The 20,530-nt window shown below is 36.1% G+C and overlaps 1 protein-coding gene across 1 annotated transcript; it reads left to right on the top strand.

Moving 5' to 3' along the window:
• Positions 1-16,230: 16,230 nt before the first annotated feature.
• On the top strand, positions 16,231-17,968 carry LOC139500121 (uncharacterized). Its single transcript, XM_071288859.1, has 2 exons — positions 16,231-16,570; positions 16,938-17,968. Exons 1-2 carry the CDS (start codon positions 16,231-16,233, stop codon positions 17,966-17,968), a joined length of 1,371 nt encoding a protein of 456 aa, XP_071144960.1.
• The last annotated feature ends 2,562 nt before the right edge of the window (positions 17,969-20,530 follow it).

Genomic DNA, 20,530 nt, shown 5'->3' with positions numbered 1-20,530 from the left:
ACCTCCGTAGATATTGAAGATGACGTTATTCTCAGAAATCCATCTAATACAACCTTCATATATACAGAGTCAATGATTTGGTTGACTTTTATAGTCATTGAAAGACCAGGGAGATCTCAACCTCATTTAAGCGGTCTCGGGTCGATTTTTGATATAAAATTTGAATATCCAACTGGCACTTTGGGCGTACCGTAAACATAGAAGACAGGAAGTGTACCCAAATTCCTTTTAGCCACGTTTGTATCTACCTATTGACTAAATGTCTGTAAAATATTAGAAAGATTGAGAGATCAGGGGGTTCTCACCATTACATTGTGCCCTTTGTCCTAAAAATTTGACATTTTTTGACTAAAAAGTGACAATCTTAGCCCTCCGTAGATATTGAAGATGACGTTATTCTCAAAAATCCATCTAATACAACCTTCATATATACAGAGTCAATGATTTGGTTGACTTTTATAGTCATTGAAAGACCAGGGGGGTCTCAACCTCATTTAAGCGGTCTCGGGTCGATTTTTGATATAAAATTTGAATATCCAACTGGCTCTTTGGGCGTACCGTAAACATAGAAGACAGAAAGTGTACCCAAATTCCTTTTAGCCACGTTTGTATCTACCTATTGACTAAATGTCTGTAAAATATTAGAAAGATTGAGAGATCAGGGGGCTCTCACCATTACATTGTGCCCTTTGTCCTAAAAATTTGACATTTTTTGACTAAAAAGTGACAATCTTAGCCCTCCGTAGATATTGAAGATGACGTTATTCTCAAAAATCCATCTAATACAACCTTCATATATACAGAGTCAATGATTTGGTTGACTTTTATAGTCATTGAAAGACCAGGGGGGTCTCAACCTCATTTAAGCGGTCTCGGGTCGATTTTTGATATAAAATTTGAATATCCAACTGGCTCTTTGGGCGTACCGTAAACATAGAAGACAGAAAGTGTACCCAAATTCCTTTTAGCCACGTTTGTATCTACCTATTGACTAAATGTCTGTAAAATATTAGAAAGATTGAGAGATCAGGGGGCTCTCACCATTACATTGTGCCCTTTGTCCTAAAAATTTGACATTTTTTGACTAAAAAGTGACAATCTTAGCCCTCCGTAGATATTGAAGATGACGTTATTCTCAGAAATCCATCTAATACAACCTTCATATATACAGAGTCAATGATTTGGTTGACTTTTATAGTCATTGAAAGACCAGGGAGATCTCAACCTCATTTAAGCGGTCTCGGGTCGATTTTTGATATAAAATTTGAATATCCAACTGGCACTTTGGGCGTACCGTAAACATAGAAGACAGGAAGTGTACCCAAATTCCTTTTAGCCACGTTTGTATCTACCTATTGACTAAATGTCTGTAAAATATTAGAAAGATTGAGAGATCAGGGGGTTCTCACCATTACATTGTGCCCTTTGTCCTAAAAATTTGACATTTTTTGACTAAAAAGTGACAATCTTAGCCCTCCGTAGATATTGAAGATGACGTTATTCTCAAAAATCCATCTAATACAACCTTCATATATACAGAGTCAATGATTTGGTTGACTTTTATAGTCATTGAAAGACCAGGGGGGTCTCAACCTCATTTAAGCGGTCTCGGGTCGATTTTTGATATAAAATTTGAATATCCAACTGGCTCTTTGGGCGTACCGTAAACATAGAAGACAGAAAGTGTACCCAAATTCCTTTTAGCCACGTTTGTATCTACCTATTGACTAAATGTCTGTAAAATATTAGAAAGATTGAGAGATCAGGGGGCTCTCACCATTACATTGTGCCCTTTGTCCTAAAAATTTGACATTTTTTGACTAAAAAGTGACAATCTTAGCCCTCCGTAGATATTGAAGATGACGTTATTCTCAAAAATCCATCTAATACAACCTTCATATATACAGAGTCAATGATTTGGTTGACTTTTATAGTCATTGAAAGACCAGGGGGGTCTCAACCTCATTTAAGCGGTCTCGGGTCGATTTTTGATATAAAATTTGAATATCCAACTGGCTCTTTGGGCGTACCGTAAACATAGAAGACAGAAAGTGTACCCAAATTCCTTTTAGCCACGTTTGTATCTACCTATTGACTAAATGTCTGTAAAATATTAGAAAGATTGAGAGATCAGGGGGCTCTCACCATTACATTGTGCCCTTTGTCCTAAAAATTTGACATTTTTTGACTAAAAAGTGACAATCTTAGCCCTCCGTAGATATTGAAGATGACGTTATTCTCAGAAATCCATCTAATACAACCTTCATATATACAGAGTCAATGATTTGGTTGACTTTTATAGTCATTGAAAGACCAGGGAGATCTCAACCTCATTTAAGCGGTCTCGGGTCGATTTTTGATATAAAATTTGAATATCCAACTGGCACTTTGGGCGTACCGTAAACATAGAAGACAGGAAGTGTACCCAAATTCCTTTTAGCCACGTTTGTATCTACCTATTGACTAAATGTCTGTAAAATATTAGAAAGATTGAGAGATCAGGGGGTTCTCACCATTACATTGTGCCCTTTGTCCTAAAAATTTGACATTTTTTGACTAAAAAGTGACAATCTTAGCCCTCCGTAGATATTGAAGATGACGTTATTCTCAAAAATCCATCTAATACAACCTTCATATATACAGAGTCAATGATTTGGTTGACTTTTATAGTCATTGAAAGACCAGGGGGGTCTCAACCTCATTTAAGCGGTCTCGGGTCGATTTTTGATATAAAATTTGAATATCCAACTGGCTCTTTGGGCGTACCGTAAACATAGAAGACAGAAAGTGTACCCAAATTCCTTTTAGCCACGTTTGTATCTACCTATTGACTAAATGTCTGTAAAATATTAGAAAGATTGAGAGATCAGGGGGCTCTCACCATTACATTGTGCCCTTTGTCCTAAAAATTTGACATTTTTTGACTAAAAAGTGACAATCTTAGCCCTCCGTAGATATTGAAGATGACGTTATTCTCAAAAATCCATCTAATACAACCTTCATATATACAGAGTCAATGATTTGGTTGACTTTTATAGTCATTGAAAGACCAGGGGGGTCTCAACCTCATTTAAGCGGTCTCGGGTCGATTTTTGATATAAAATTTGAATATCCAACTGGCTCTTTGGGCGTACCGTAAACATAGAAGACAGAAAGTGTACCCAAATTCCTTTTAGCCACGTTTGTATCTACCTATTGACTAAATGTCTGTAAAATATTAGAAAGATTGAGAGATCAGGGGGCTCTCACCATTACATTGTGCCCTTTGTCCTAAAAATTTGACATTTTTTGACTAAAAAGTGACAATCTTAGCCCTCCGTAGATATTGAAGATGACGTTATTCTCAGAAATCCATCTAATACAACCTTCATATATACAGAGTCAATGATTTGGTTGACTTTTATAGTCATTGAAAGACCAGGGAGATCTCAACCTCATTTAAGCGGTCTCGGGTCGATTTTTGATATAAAATTTGAATATCCAACTGGCACTTTGGGCGTACCGTAAACATAGAAGACAGGAAGTGTACCCAAATTCCTTTTAGCCACGTTTGTATCTACCTATTGACTAAATGTCTGTAAAATATTAGAAAGATTGAGAGATCAGGGGGTTCTCACCATTACATTGTGCCCTTTGTCCTAAAAATTTGACATTTTTTGACTAAAAAGTGACAATCTTAGCCCTCCGTAGATATTGAAGATGACGTTATTCTCAAAAATCCATCTAATACAACCTTCATATATACAGAGTCAATGATTTGGTTGACTTTTATAGTCATTGAAAGACCAGGGGGGTCTCAACCTCATTTAAGCGGTCTCGGGTCGATTTTTGATATAAAATTTGAATATCCAACTGGCTCTTTGGGCGTACCGTAAACATAGAAGACAGAAAGTGTACCCAAATTCCTTTTAGCCACGTTTGTATCTACCTATTGACTAAATGTCTGTAAAATATTAGAAAGATTGAGAGATCAGGGGGCTCTCACCATTACATTGTGCCCTTTGTCCTAAAAATTTGACATTTTTTGACTAAAAAGTGACAATCTTAGCCCTCCGTAGATATTGAAGATGACGTTATTCTCAAAAATCCATCTAATACAACCTTCATATATACAGAGTCAATGATTTGGTTGACTTTTATAGTCATTGAAAGACCAGGGGGGTCTCAACCTCATTTAAGCGGTCTCGGGTCGATTTTTGATATAAAATTTGAATATCCAACTGGCTCTTTGGGCGTACCGTAAACATAGAAGACAGAAAGTGTACCCAAATTCCTTTTAGCCACGTTTGTATCTACCTATTGACTAAATGTCTGTAAAATATTAGAAAGATTGAGAGATCAGGGGGCTCTCACCATTACATTGTGCCCTTTGTCCTAAAAATTTGACATTTTTTGACTAAAAAGTGACAATCTTAGCCCTCCGTAGATATTGAAGATGACGTTATTCTCAGAAATCCATCTAATACAACCTTCATATATACAGAGTCAATGATTTGGTTGACTTTTATAGTCATTGAAAGACCAGGGAGATCTCAACCTCATTTAAGCGGTCTCGGGTCGATTTTTGATATAAAATTTGAATATCCAACTGGCACTTTGGGCGTACCGTAAACATAGAAGACAGGAAGTGTACCCAAATTCCTTTTAGCCACGTTTGTATCTACCTATTGACTAAATGTCTGTAAAATATTAGAAAGATTGAGAGATCAGGGGGTTCTCACCATTACATTGTGCCCTTTGTCCTAAAAATTTGACATTTTTTGACTAAAAAGTGACAATCTTAGCCCTCCGTAGATATTGAAGATGACGTTATTCTCAAAAATCCATCTAATACAACCTTCATATATACAGAGTCAATGATTTGGTTGACTTTTATAGTCATTGAAAGACCAGGGGGGTCTCAACCTCATTTAAGCGGTCTCGGGTCGATTTTTGATATAAAATTTGAATATCCAACTGGCTCTTTGGGCGTACCGTAAACATAGAAGACAGAAAGTGTACCCAAATTCCTTTTAGCCACGTTTGTATCTACCTATTGACTAAATGTCTGTAAAATATTAGAAAGATTGAGAGATCAGGGGGCTCTCACCATTACATTGTGCCCTTTGTCCTAAAAATTTGACATTTTTTGACTAAAAAGTGACAATCTTAGCCCTCCGTAGATATTGAAGATGACGTTATTCTCAAAAATCCATCTAATACAACCTTCATATATACAGAGTCAATGATTTGGTTGACTTTTATAGTCATTGAAAGACCAGGGGGGTCTCAACCTCATTTAAGCGGTCTCGGGTCGATTTTTGATATAAAATTTGAATATCCAACTGGCTCTTTGGGCGTACCGTAAACATAGAAGACAGAAAGTGTACCCAAATTCCTTTTAGCCACGTTTGTATCTACCTATTGACTAAATGTCTGTAAAATATTAGAAAGATTGAGAGATCAGGGGGCTCTCACCATTACATTGTGCCCTTTGTCCTAAAAATTTGACATTTTTTGACTAAAAAGTGACAATCTTAGCCCTCCGTAGATATTGAAGATGACGTTATTCTCAGAAATCCATCTAATACAACCTTCATATATACAGAGTCAATGATTTGGTTGACTTTTATAGTCATTGAAAGACCAGGGAGATCTCAACCTCATTTAAGCGGTCTCGGGTCGATTTTTGATATAAAATTTGAATATCCAACTGGCACTTTGGGCGTACCGTAAACATAGAAGACAGGAAGTGTACCCAAATTCCTTTTAGCCACGTTTGTATCTACCTATTGACTAAATGTCTGTAAAATATTAGAAAGATTGAGAGATCAGGGGGTTCTCACCATTACATTGTGCCCTTTGTCCTAAAAATTTGACATTTTTTGACTAAAAAGTGACAATCTTAGCCCTCCGTAGATATTGAAGATGACGTTATTCTCAAAAATCCATCTAATACAACCTTCATATATACAGAGTCAATGATTTGGTTGACTTTTATAGTCATTGAAAGACCAGGGGGGTCTCAACCTCATTTAAGCGGTCTCGGGTCGATTTTTGATATAAAATTTGAATATCCAACTGGCTCTTTGGGCGTACCGTAAACATAGAAGACAGAAAGTGTACCCAAATTCCTTTTAGCCACGTTTGTATCTACCTATTGACTAAATGTCTGTAAAATATTAGAAAGATTGAGAGATCAGGGGGCTCTCACCATTACATTGTGCCCTTTGTCCTAAAAATTTGACATTTTTTGACTAAAAAGTGACAATCTTAGCCCTCCGTAGATATTGAAGATGACGTTATTCTCAGAAATCCATCTAATACAACCTTCATATATACAGAGTCAATGATTTGGTTGACTTTTATAGTCATTGAAAGACCAGGGAGATCTCAACCTCATTTAAGCGGTCTCGGGTCGATTTTTGATATAAAATTTGAATATCCAACTGGCACTTTGGGCGTACCGTAAACATAGAAGACAGGAAGTGTACCCAAATTCCTTTTAGCCACGTTTGTATCTACCTATTGACTAAATGTCTGTAAAATATTAGAAAGATTGAGAGATCAGGGGGTTCTCACCATTACATTGTGCCCTTTGTCCTAAAAATTTGACATTTTTTGACTAAAAAGTGACAATCTTAGCCCTCCGTAGATATTGAAGATGACGTTATTCTCAAAAATCCATCTAATACAACCTTCATATATACAGAGTCAATGATTTGGTTGACTTTTATAGTCATTGAAAGACCAGGGGGGTCTCAACCTCATTTAAGCGGTCTCGGGTCGATTTTTGATATAAAATTTGAATATCCAACTGGCTCTTTGGGCGTACCGTAAACATAGAAGACAGAAAGTGTACCCAAATTCCTTTTAGCCACGTTTGTATCTACCTATTGACTAAATGTCTGTAAAATATTAGAAAGATTGAGAGATCAGGGGGCTCTCACCATTACATTGTGCCCTTTGTCCTAAAAATTTGACATTTTTTGACTAAAAAGTGACAATCTTAGCCCTCCGTAGATATTGAAGATGACGTTATTCTCAGAAATCCATCTAATACAACCTTCATATATACAGAGTCAATGATTTGGTTGACTTTTATAGTCATTGAAAGACCAGGGAGATCTCAACCTCATTTAAGCGGTCTCGGGTCGATTTTTGATATAAAATTTGAATATCCAACTGGCACTTTGGGCGTACCGTAAACATAGAAGACAGGAAGTGTACCCAAATTCCTTTTAGCCACGTTTGTATCTACCTATTGACTAAATGTCTGTAAAATATTAGAAAGATTGAGAGATCAGGGGGTTCTCACCATTACATTGTGCCCTTTGTCCTAAAAATTTGACATTTTTTGACTAAAAAGTGACAATCTTAGCCCTCCGTAGATATTGAAGATGACGTTATTCTCAAAAATCCATCTAATACAACCTTCATATATACAGAGTCAATGATTTGGTTGACTTTTATAGTCATTGAAAGACCAGGGGGGTCTCAACCTCATTTAAGCGGTCTCGGGTCGATTTTTGATATAAAATTTGAATATCCAACTGGCTCTTTGGGCGTACCGTAAACATAGAAGACAGAAAGTGTACCCAAATTCCTTTTAGCCACGTTTGTATCTACCTATTGACTAAATGTCTGTAAAATATTAGAAAGATTGAGAGATCAGGGGGCTCTCACCATTACATTGTGCCCTTTGTCCTAAAAATTTGACATTTTTTGACTAAAAAGTGACAATCTTAGCCCTCCGTAGATATTGAAGATGACGTTATTCTCAAAAATCCATCTAATACAACCTTCATATATACAGAGTCAATGATTTGGTTGACTTTTATAGTCATTGAAAGACCAGGGGGGTCTCAACCTCATTTAAGCGGTCTCGGGTCGATTTTTGATATAAAATTTGAATATCCAACTGGCTCTTTGGGCGTACCGTAAACATAGAAGACAGAAAGTGTACCCAAATTCCTTTTAGCCACGTTTGTATCTACCTATTGACTAAATGTCTGTAAAATATTAGAAAGATTGAGAGATCAGGGGGCTCTCACCATTACATTGTGCCCTTTGTCCTAAAAATTTGACATTTTTTGACTAAAAAGTGACAATCTTAGCCCTCCGTAGATATTGAAGATGACGTTATTCTCAGAAATCCATCTAATACAACCTTCATATATACAGAGTCAATGATTTGGTTGACTTTTATAGTCATTGAAAGACCAGGGAGATCTCAACCTCATTTAAGCGGTCTCGGGTCGATTTTTGATATAAAATTTGAATATCCAACTGGCACTTTGGGCGTACCGTAAACATAGAAGACAGGAAGTGTACCCAAATTCCTTTTAGCCACGTTTGTATCTACCTATTGACTAAATGTCTGTAAAATATTAGAAAGATTGAGAGATCAGGGGGTTCTCACCATTACATTGTGCCCTTTGTCCTAAAAATTTGACATTTTTTGACTAAAAAGTGACAATCTTAGCCCTCCGTAGATATTGAAGATGACGTTATTCTCAAAAATCCATCTAATACAACCTTCATATATACAGAGTCAATGATTTGGTTGACTTTTATAGTCATTGAAAGACCAGGGGGGTCTCAACCTCATTTAAGCGGTCTCGGGTCGATTTTTGATATAAAATTTGAATATCCAACTGGCTCTTTGGGCGTACCGTAAACATAGAAGACAGAAAGTGTACCCAAATTCCTTTTAGCCACGTTTGTATCTACCTATTGACTAAATGTCTGTAAAATATTAGAAAGATTGAGAGATCAGGGGGCTCTCACCATTACATTGTGCCCTTTGTCCTAAAAATTTGACATTTTTTGACTAAAAAGTGACAATCTTAGCCCTCCGTAGATATTGAAGATGACGTTATTCTCAAAAATCCATCTAATACAACCTTCATATATACAGAGTCAATGATTTGGTTGACTTTTATAGTCATTGAAAGACCAGGGGGGTCTCAACCTCATTTAAGCGGTCTCGGGTCGATTTTTGATATAAAATTTGAATATCCAACTGGCTCTTTGGGCGTACCGTAAACATAGAAGACAGAAAGTGTACCCAAATTCCTTTTAGCCACGTTTGTATCTACCTATTGACTAAATGTCTGTAAAATATTAGAAAGATTGAGAGATCAGGGGGCTCTCACCATTACATTGTGCCCTTTGTCCTAAAAATTTGACATTTTTTGACTAAAAAGTGACAATCTTAGCCCTCCGTAGATATTGAAGATGACGTTATTCTCAGAAATCCATCTAATACAACCTTCATATATACAGAGTCAATGATTTGGTTGACTTTTATAGTCATTGAAAGACCAGGGAGATCTCAACCTCATTTAAGCGGTCTCGGGTCGATTTTTGATATAAAATTTGAATATCCAACTGGCACTTTGGGCGTACCGTAAACATAGAAGACAGGAAGTGTACCCAAATTCCTTTTAGCCACGTTTGTATCTACCTATTGACTAAATGTCTGTAAAATATTAGAAAGATTGAGAGATCAGGGGGTTCTCACCATTACATTGTGCCCTTTGTCCTAAAAATTTGACATTTTTTGACTAAAAAGTGACAATCTTAGCCCTCCGTAGATATTGAAGATGACGTTATTCTCAAAAATCCATCTAATACAACCTTCATATATACAGAGTCAATGATTTGGTTGACTTTTATAGTCATTGAAAGACCAGGGGGGTCTCAACCTCATTTAAGCGGTCTCGGGTCGATTTTTGATATAAAATTTGAATATCCAACTGGCTCTTTGGGCGTACCGTAAACATAGAAGACAGAAAGTGTACCCAAATTCCTTTTAGCCACGTTTGTATCTACCTATTGACTAAATGTCTGTAAAATATTAGAAAGATTGAGAGATCAGGGGGCTCTCACCATTACATTGTGCCCTTTGTCCTAAAAATTTGACATTTTTTGACTAAAAAGTGACAATCTTAGCCCTCCGTAGATATTGAAGATGACGTTATTCTCAAAAATCCATCTAATACAACCTTCATATATACAGAGTCAATGATTTGGTTGACTTTTATAGTCATTGAAAGACCAGGGGGGTCTCAACCTCATTTAAGCGGTCTCGGGTCGATTTTTGATATAAAATTTGAATATCCAACTGGCTCTTTGGGCGTACCGTAAACATAGAAGACAGAAAGTGTACCCAAATTCCTTTTAGCCACGTTTGTATCTACCTATTGACTAAATGTCTGTAAAATATTAGAAAGATTGAGAGATCAGGGGGCTCTCACCATTACATTGTGCCCTTTGTCCTAAAAATTTGACATTTTTTGACTAAAAAGTGACAATCTTAGCCCTCCGTAGATATTGAAGATGACGTTATTCTCAGAAATCCATCTAATACAACCTTCATATATACAGAGTCAATGATTTGGTTGACTTTTATAGTCATTGAAAGACCAGGGAGATCTCAACCTCATTTAAGCGGTCTCGGGTCGATTTTTGATATAAAATTTGAATATCCAACTGGCACTTTGGGCGTACCGTAAACATAGAAGACAGGAAGTGTACCCAAATTCCTTTTAGCCACGTTTGTATCTACCTATTGACTAAATGTCTGTAAAATATTAGAAAGATTGAGAGATCAGGGGGTTCTCACCATTACATTGTGCCCTTTGTCCTAAAAATTTGACATTTTTTGACTAAAAAGTGACAATCTTAGCCCTCCGTAGATATTGAAGATGACGTTATTCTCAAAAATCCATCTAATACAACCTTCATATATACAGAGTCAATGATTTGGTTGACTTTTATAGTCATTGAAAGACCAGGGGGGTCTCAACCTCATTTAAGCGGTCTCGGGTCGATTTTTGATATAAAATTTGAATATCCAACTGGCTCTTTGGGCGTACCGTAAACATAGAAGACAGAAAGTGTACCCAAATTCCTTTTAGCCACGTTTGTATCTACCTATTGACTAAATGTCTGTAAAATATTAGAAAGATTGAGAGATCAGGGGGCTCTCACCATTACATTGTGCCCTTTGTCCTAAAAATTTGACATTTTTTGACTAAAAAGTGACAATCTTAGCCCTCCGTAGATATTGAAGATGACGTTATTCTCAAAAATCCATCTAATACAACCTTCATATATACAGAGTCAATGATTTGGTTGACTTTTATAGTCATTGAAAGACCAGGGGGGTCTCAACCTCATTTAAGCGGTCTCGGGTCGATTTTTGATATAAAATTTGAATATCCAACTGGCTCTTTGGGCGTACCGTAAACATAGAAGACAGAAAGTGTACCCAAATTCCTTTTAGCCACGTTTGTATCTACCTATTGACTAAATGTCTGTAAAATATTAGAAAGATTGAGAGATCAGGGGGCTCTCACCATTACATTGTGCCCTTTGTCCTAAAAATTTGACATTTTTTGACTAAAAAGTGACAATCTTAGCCCTCCGTAGATATTGAAGATGACGTTATTCTCAGAAATCCATCTAATACAACCTTCATATATACAGAGTCAATGATTTGGTTGACTTTTATAGTCATTGAAAGACCAGGGAGATCTCAACCTCATTTAAGCGGTCTCGGGTCGATTTTTGATATAAAATTTGAATATCCAACTGGCACTTTGGGCGTACCGTAAACATAGAAGACAGGAAGTGTACCCAAATTCCTTTTAGCCACGTTTGTATCTACCTATTGACTAAATGTCTGTAAAATATTAGAAAGATTGAGAGATCAGGGGGTTCTCACCATTACATTGTGCCCTTTGTCCTAAAAATTTGACATTTTTTGACTAAAAAGTGACAATCTTAGCCCTCCGTAGATATTGAAGATGACGTTATTCTCAAAAATCCATCTAATACAACCTTCATATATACAGAGTCAATGATTTGGTTGACTTTTATAGTCATTGAAAGACCAGGGGGGTCTCAACCTCATTTAAGCGGTCTCGGGTCGATTTTTGATATAAAATTTGAATATCCAACTGGCTCTTTGGGCGTACCGTAAACATAGAAGACAGAAAGTGTACCCAAATTCCTTTTAGCCACGTTTGTATCTACCTATTGACTAAATGTCTGTAAAATATTAGAAAGATTGAGAGATCAGGGGGCTCTCACCATTACATTGTGCCCTTTGTCCTAAAAATTTGACATTTTTTGACTAAAAAGTGACAATCTTAGCCCTCCGTAGATATTGAAGATGACGTTATTCTCAAAAATCCATCTAATACAACCTTCATATATACAGAGTCAATGATTTGGTTGACTTTTATAGTCATTGAAAGACCAGGGGGGTCTCAACCTCATTTAAGCGGTCTCGGGTCGATTTTTGATATAAAATTTGAATATCCAACTGGCTCTTTGGGCGTACCGTAAACATAGAAGACAGAAAGTGTACCCAAATTCCTTTTAGCCACGTTTGTATCTACCTATTGACTAAATGTCTGTAAAATATTAGAAAGATTGAGAGATCAGGGGGCTCTCACCATTACATTGTGCCCTTTGTCCTAAAAATTTGACATTTTTTGACTAAAAAGTGACAATCTTAGCCCTCCGTAGATATTGAAGATGACGTTATTCTCAGAAATCCATCTAATACAACCTTCATATATACAGAGTCAATGATTTGGTTGACTTTTATAGTCATTGAAAGACCAGGGAGATCTCAACCTCATTTAAGCGGTCTCGGGTCGATTTTTGATATAAAATTTGAATATCCAACTGGCACTTTGGGCGTACCGTAAACATAGAAGACAGGAAGTGTACCCAAATTCCTTTTAGCCACGTTTGTATCTACCTATTGACTAAATGTCTGTAAAATATTAGAAAGATTGAGAGATCAGGGGGTTCTCACCATTACATTGTGCCCTTTGTCCTAAAAATTTGACATTTTTTGACTAAAAAGTGACAATCTTAGCCCTCCGTAGATATTGAAGATGACGTTATTCTCAAAAATCCATCTAATACAACCTTCATATATACAGAGTCAATGATTTGGTTGACTTTTATAGTCATTGAAAGACCAGGGGGGTCTCAACCTCATTTAAGCGGTCTCGGGTCGATTTTTGATATAAAATTTGAATATCCAACTGGCTCTTTGGGCGTACCGTAAACATAGAAGACAGAAAGTGTACCCAAATTCCTTTTAGCCACGTTTGTATCTACCTATTGACTAAATGTCTGTAAAATATTAGAAAGATTGAGAGATCAGGGGGCTCTCACCATTACATTGTGCCCTTTGTCCTAAAAATTTGACATTTTTTGACTAAAAAGTGACAATCTTAGCCCTCCGTAGATATTGAAGATGACGTTATTCTCAGAAATCCATCTAATACAACCTTCATATATACAGAGTCAATGATTTGGTTGACTTTTATAGTCATTGAAAGACCAGGGAGATCTCAACCTCATTTAAGCGGTCTCGGGTCGATTTTTGATATAAAATTTGAATATCCAACTGGCACTTTGGGCGTACCGTAAACATAGAAGACAGGAAGTGTACCCAAATTCCTTTTAGCCACGTTTGTATCTACCTATTGACTAAATGTCTGTAAAATATTAGAAAGATTGAGAGATCAGGGGGTTCTCACCATTACATTGTGCCCTTTGTCCTAAAAATTTGACATTTTTTGACTAAAAAGTGACAATCTTAGCCCTCCGTAGATATTGAAGATGACGTTATTCTCAAAAATCCATCTAATACAACCTTCATATATACAGAGTCAATGATTTGGTTGACTTTTATAGTCATTGAAAGACCAGGGGGGTCTCAACCTCATTTAAGCGGTCTCGGGTCGATTTTTGATATAAAATTTGAATATCCAACTGGCTCTTTGGGCGTACCGTAAACATAGAAGACAGAAAGTGTACCCAAATTCCTTTTAGCCACGTTTGTATCTACCTATTGACTAAATGTCTGTAAAATATTAGAAAGATTGAGAGATCAGGGGGCTCTCACCATTACATTGTGCCCTTTGTCCTAAAAATTTGACATTTTTTGACTAAAAAGTGACAATCTTAGCCCTCCGTAGATATTGAAGATGACGTTATTCTCAGAAATCCATCTAATACAACCTTCATATATACAGAGTCAATGATTTGGTTGACTTTTATAGTCATTGAAAGACCAGGGAGATCTCAACCTCATTTAAGCGGTCTCGGGTCGATTTTTGATATAAAATTTGAATATCCAACTGGCACTTTGGGCGTACCGTAAACATAGAAGACAGGAAGTGTACCCAAATTCCTTTTAGCCACGTTTGTATCTACCTATTGACTAAATGTCTGTAAAATATTAGAAAGATTGAGAGATCAGGGGGTTCTCACCATTACATTGTGCCCTTTGTCCTAAAAATTTGACATTTTTTGACTAAAAAGTGACAATCTTAGCCCTCCGTAGATATTGAAGATGACGTTATTCTCAAAAATCCATCTAATACAACCTTCATATATACAGAGTCAATGATTTGGTTGACTTTTATAGTCATTGAAAGACCAGGGGGGTCTCAACCTCATTTAAGCGGTCTCGGGTCGGTTTTCACTATATATTTCTTTTTTGGGCGTTCCATAAATATTTCTATTCATATTTTTTAATGTTTTCTAGAGTAAGCGGGTTTTCTTATTGTTTTAAGAATTATCATGTAGAAAATAAATCTTTGCAGTTTTTTTATTGATACCAATTTATATTATATAAAGACAAATTTGCAACTTAGAAAAGGGTTTATATTCGAGGACAACGAGAACTTACAACAGCTTGAAGAGGTCATTTTGATAAGTTCCTACGTATCTTATCAGTCATCTTAACTATGAAAATCATGTTTTTAATGTTATCAAGTATTTTTTTTTATGATTTTCAACAAAATTTTGAATATCCAACCGACTGCTAGCAGCCGGTTGGATATTGAATATCGAATAACGAATAACGAACCGGCTGCTAACTTCACATACATGATTTATACTCCTTTGGTATGTATTCCATATGGCGGTGCTCCTACTTACAGGAGGCTTATACACCGAAGAAGAACCCGAGCGCCATCTGTCGTCATAATGATCGTTAGCATAATACAACGATGACATTTAACACTTCGACATTTCGCACATCGACAATTCACGAATCGACATGTCACATGTTACAAGTTTCAAAACATCAATATACAAAAAGACAATTTACCAATAAAGAATTTTGAATTCTACAAGTTACAAATTGACAATTAACAAATGAAGAATGTTGAATTTTGATACAAAGATACATGTTACAAATCGACAATTTACGAATGAAGCATTATGATGAAATTGCACAGTTACAAGTAACAAACTGACAATTTACCGATTAAGAATGTTGAAACTACAAAGGTGCAAGTTACAAATTGACAATTTACGAATTAAGCATTATGAATTTCACAATAACAAGTAACAAATTAACAATTTACGAATTAACAATTTAGAAATTGCACAGTTACAAGTTACGAATTGACAAGTTACGAATTAAGAATTTTGACCCCGTTGGCTTTCAATAGATCTCGTGACCAATTTGATGAAATTCAAGTACGGCTTAGTGATATCAAATTTAAACGTGATGGTGTGAAAGTCAGTTACCACTCCTTTAAACAGACCTTGAAAAAAATATAGTAAAAAGCCTCGCAACCGTAGATTTCGATGAAAAATTCATGTTACGGCCAATCCCAACAACACAGTTGTCAATTTGTCAACAGTTTCTTTAACTGAGAATGAAACCAAAGTCTTATCTAAGGGTTTGAATTTTTGCCCTACTCCTAGTAACATAGATAATTTGAAACTGGAAGATGACCTCAATAACTTTGCCAGAACCCTCAGAATTAAAGAATACTTTGGTAACAAGAATAAAGAGGAGGATAATGAGGAAGACACAGACACGTCCAACTCGGAGGACGAAATCATAATTCCGCATTTTAAAAAGAAGAGTTCATGGATTCCAAAGCCCAGCAAATCTGCTACACTGGAAGATGTTATTGACAAAATCAAATCGGATGTTGTTCATCTAGCCAGCAACAAGTCCTCGTCGTTTTATAACACCTCTTCTGACGAGAAAAAAGCCATACAATCGCTGAGAAACCGAGATGATATTGTTATAAAACCAGCAGACAAGGGAAGTGCCGTTGTGATAACGGACAAAGCCAACTACATCGCGGAAGCAGAGCGTCAGCTCTCTGAATAGAGAGATTTTATAAGAAACTTGACTATGACCCTACTTCCGAGTTTAGTTCCAAAAGTATCACTGCGTTACAAACCATGCACAATGACGGTCACATAGATGAGGATACAATTGGATATTTAAAACCAGAGAACGCCAAGCCTGGTCGATTATATCTTCTTCATAAAATACACACGGTTAACAACCCTGGTAGACCCATTGTATCCGCTAACGGCCACCCGACTGAGAAAATCTCGGAATTTGTAGACTTTCATTTAAGATCTCATGTAGAAAATCTTCCTTCTCACATCCAAGACACTACAGATTATCTTCGCAAAATGGAATCCATGAACCCTCTTCCTCCGGAAACCCTCCTTGTCACTTTAGATGTCACCTCATTATATACCAACATACCTCATGATGACGGAATACAATCGTGTAGGGAAATATGGGACTCGCGCAACACTTTAGAACCACCTACCGAATGTTTAGTCCAGCTGCTTACTCTGGTCCTGAAATGAAACAATTTTACCTTTAATGGTGAGAATTACCTTCAAATAAACGGGACAGCGATGGGGACGAAAACGGCACCGTCTTACGCCAATATTTTCATGGGCAAATTAGAGAAACAAATTATTTCAACATCTTTAACCAAAACTCGTCTTGGTTCCGTTTCATCGATGATGTTGACATGAAATGGATTGAATCCCAACAAAAATTGGATGCTTTTATCAGACATGCAAACAACGCACACCAGTCAATTAAATTTACTATGAAATATCAGACTCTAAGATATCTTTCTTAGACACAACTACATCTATAAAGGACGGTGTCATATCAACAGACCTCTACTGTAAACCTACAGATAAACATCAGTACCTTTCTCCCCAAAGCTGTCACCCCAAACACTGTACAAAAAGTATCCCGTACAGTCAAGCTCTCAGAGTAAAGCGAATTTGCTCCTCTGATGAGGCTGTCACTCAGCGGTTACAGGAACTTCGCGGATTTTTAATCAAACGAGGTTATAAGAAATGGGACATAGATAAGGGGTTTGCGCGTGCTAACAATAACAGCCGCAATGACCCGTTACAGTACAAAAAGAAGAGGCGCAGCAAAATAGTTCCATTTGTTTTAACATACAATACCGCCTTTACTAACCTTTCATGTTTGATCCGTGCCAATTGGCAAAGTATTGCCAATCACCCAAAATTATCCAAAATCTTTCTCGATCCTCCTGTCTTAGCTTTTCGGAGACCAGCAAGTCTAAAAGACTTATTTGTGAAAGCTGCCGTCTCCTCTAATAAACGCTGTTCAACTACAGGATGGTGCAAGTCATGTGGTAACAAACGATGTCTGACTTGCCAACAAATACTGAATACTCAAACATTTACTTGTCACTCCACTGGGTCTGTGTACACACTATTTTGTAATGTAACTTGCAAAACCCAGAATGTTGTATACATTCTTCAGTGTCGATATGGCATGCAGTATGTTGGCGAGACAGAACAGCCATTCAACAAACGCATGAATGGTCATCGTAGTGACTACACCTGCAAGCCCGACCTCCCCGTAAGTCGTCATTTAAGATCACATGGGCATGACCAAGCTGATCTAAAAAAAACTTACCATCACCATCATAGATCACAACAAGGATTGGTCAAAGGCCGACAGACTTGCTTGGGAAAGTTTTTGGATAAGAAAGCTCAGGACAGTTTCCCCAGAGGGCATAAATTAAAAAAACATAGAAGAGTCACTCACCCTACCATCACTAACTTCCTGCCATCACCCGTGTCCAGCAACTCCGTCTTCCGTACTGGACACTTACACTTTTCGTGAATTTTTGAATTATACTAGTTTTAATTACAGTTGGCAGGGATGTGTAAATACACAGCCACGTTCTATTACTTAACCTTAATAAAAATTTATTACTCATTTTCTTATTATCAAATTACCATATATTTGGGATGTTTAAACATTTAAATACGCAGTCTCTGTTGCAATTTTTCTACCGCTGTCATATTTTAAATATTATACCAGCGTAGATCGGTCAGGACTGTTTATTGGGACTCACTGTATTCCCACGCAGTTGTTTAACATCTCAACTATCACCACCTTTTGAAATTTAGAGTTGTGCCAGTTCACATCGTAAATAACTATTTTTATTTTGGCATATCTCTGTAGTCTTTGCGCCGTGTTTGGAAATTTTAAAATTGTTCAAGCGTTCGCTTAAATTGTATTAATTTCAAGATTTGGAGTCTTAATTTGAATTGACATGATTCATTTGTCATCGTGCTATTACCGAGGAAGGATATCTGTTATCCGAAATATCTAACATATTGTTCGTTTTATTGTGTTTTTGGTGATGTTGTACCCTTTTAGACTTGTTATATATTATTTTTTGCAGTGTACTGAATCATAATTATATGATCCATCGCCTTGTAAGATTTATCGTTGACTATTTATTCAGTCATTTAATATATATATATAATATATCCAACTCGTCTAAATATCAACCCAACAATGTTAGATCTGTAACATATGAATTAACTTTTGACTGTATTTGCTTATTGGTCAGTTGCAAGTAGTTCATGCTCATTTTGAGCGAACATACAAATAATTCTTGTACAGCATTTTTAAAAATCTTGACCTTAACCAAAAACTGATATGGTTAATGAATAATGTTTTTATGTCATATCGCAACCTCCGTATATTTGGTTTCCTCGGAAATGTTTTTACACGAGACACGATGTATTTTCTGGAAAATAAACTGTACTACAAAGACTGTGCAATGTCTTGAGAGAAAGCGAAATTCAGAGAGAGAAGCACATTAATTTATTGTCTCATATAATTAGATCTCAAAGGAAGTTGAATAACGGATACTGGCGAAATACAAAAATTGAACAAAAAAGTTTGCAAAATTATAAAGAATAACAACGGAAAATAAAAAAAATATTTAATATAATAGTGTAGACCATGTACAGAATTAAGAAATCATGTAATGATAGAAGAATTTTACAAAATCGTTAATTGAAGATTTTACAGAATAAGCATTGTATTTAAAGATAAAGAACATTTAGGTCCACAGTTCATATGGACCCTTAAAAATCGTTGGATTATCTCGGTGTTGCTGGTCAGTAATGAATAAAAAAAATCACTGGTCAATTTAAAGGTTGTTGTAAGTGATGCAATATATTCTTATTTTCCTGTTCCCCTTATGTAACTTCCAGTTTTATTAAAGTTTACATCCATCAAAGCCTTAAGTAAATTTAGTTTCCTGTCATTACTACCCTCCCTTTATTTGTCGCATGTTGTGTATCATGTATTGATTCTATATATACTTCGAGCATACATATGTACACTTATAGAACAAAAACCATTTAGTAAACTTTTTAAAACGTTTTTATAGACTTGTATACAATAAATTCTATACAGAACAAAAAAGATATTAACAAAGATGTCAGTTTGTCTGCGTGTTTTACTTGTTAACTTGAAGATGTATAAATAACCACACGACACTCTTTCAAGAATTTGTAAAATCATTGATATAATGTTTGTTTATATATGCGATGTTAAGCAGCAGTATATGGACAGAACACGTTCTGTCGTGATATAGTACCAAAACACAAGCTATTACATGCTCCGCTGCTAAAAAAACCCGTTTTTTTCAAAAGTGGCCAAATCATATATCGGAACGGAGAAAAAGTGTAAACAGATGACTTACAAGATAGTCTAAGAGATTTATGAATTCGTTACCCAAAAGTGACAAAGTTCAGCTGTCTCTCATTAGAGCAAATATTAATAAAGATCAAAACCTTGACCACATGCAAACAGACAGCAAAGTACGTTCTATGATTCAAACTGTAGATGTTTTGCGGAATAACTATAAACTATTAAGGGGGACAGACGGACGGAAGGACGGGCGGCCAGACGGAATGAAGGACGGACAGACGTACAGGGGTAGTTGAGGGGGGGGGGGCATAAAAAAATATAGCTTCAATAACATCTTTTATTGCGTCAATTTGTAGACAGTAACCCTGATGATTTCTATTTTTAAGTTTTTACCATTTTTGCGTTCATGTACTTACAACGTATTTTTGTCTGAATTAGTAATTGTTTTAGATATGTATATTGATAATGAACATACATGTATCACATTCTTTACAACGTATAATTTCTTTTTAAAATGTTCCATAAAAGAGGGTCTGATTGGGGTTTACGGAATACAGAATAATGGGCAAAAATTGCAGAATAAAATGCAAAAATTGCAGAATAAAATGCAAAAAAGAAAAAAAAAAAAAAGAAAAAGTGTATAATGGGGTGCTAAAATATAAAGAATAAAGAATATCTTTGCAATACTAAATAAAAATTTATGATAATTATCCATACAAAACACATAAT

The sequence above is a fragment of the Mytilus edulis genome, chromosome 13 (assembly GCF_963676685.1).
Source record: "Mytilus edulis chromosome 13, xbMytEdul2.2, whole genome shotgun sequence".
NCBI lineage: Eukaryota > Metazoa > Mollusca > Bivalvia > Mytilida > Mytilidae > Mytilus > Mytilus edulis.
This window is presented reverse-complemented; position numbering and strand designations above follow the sequence as displayed.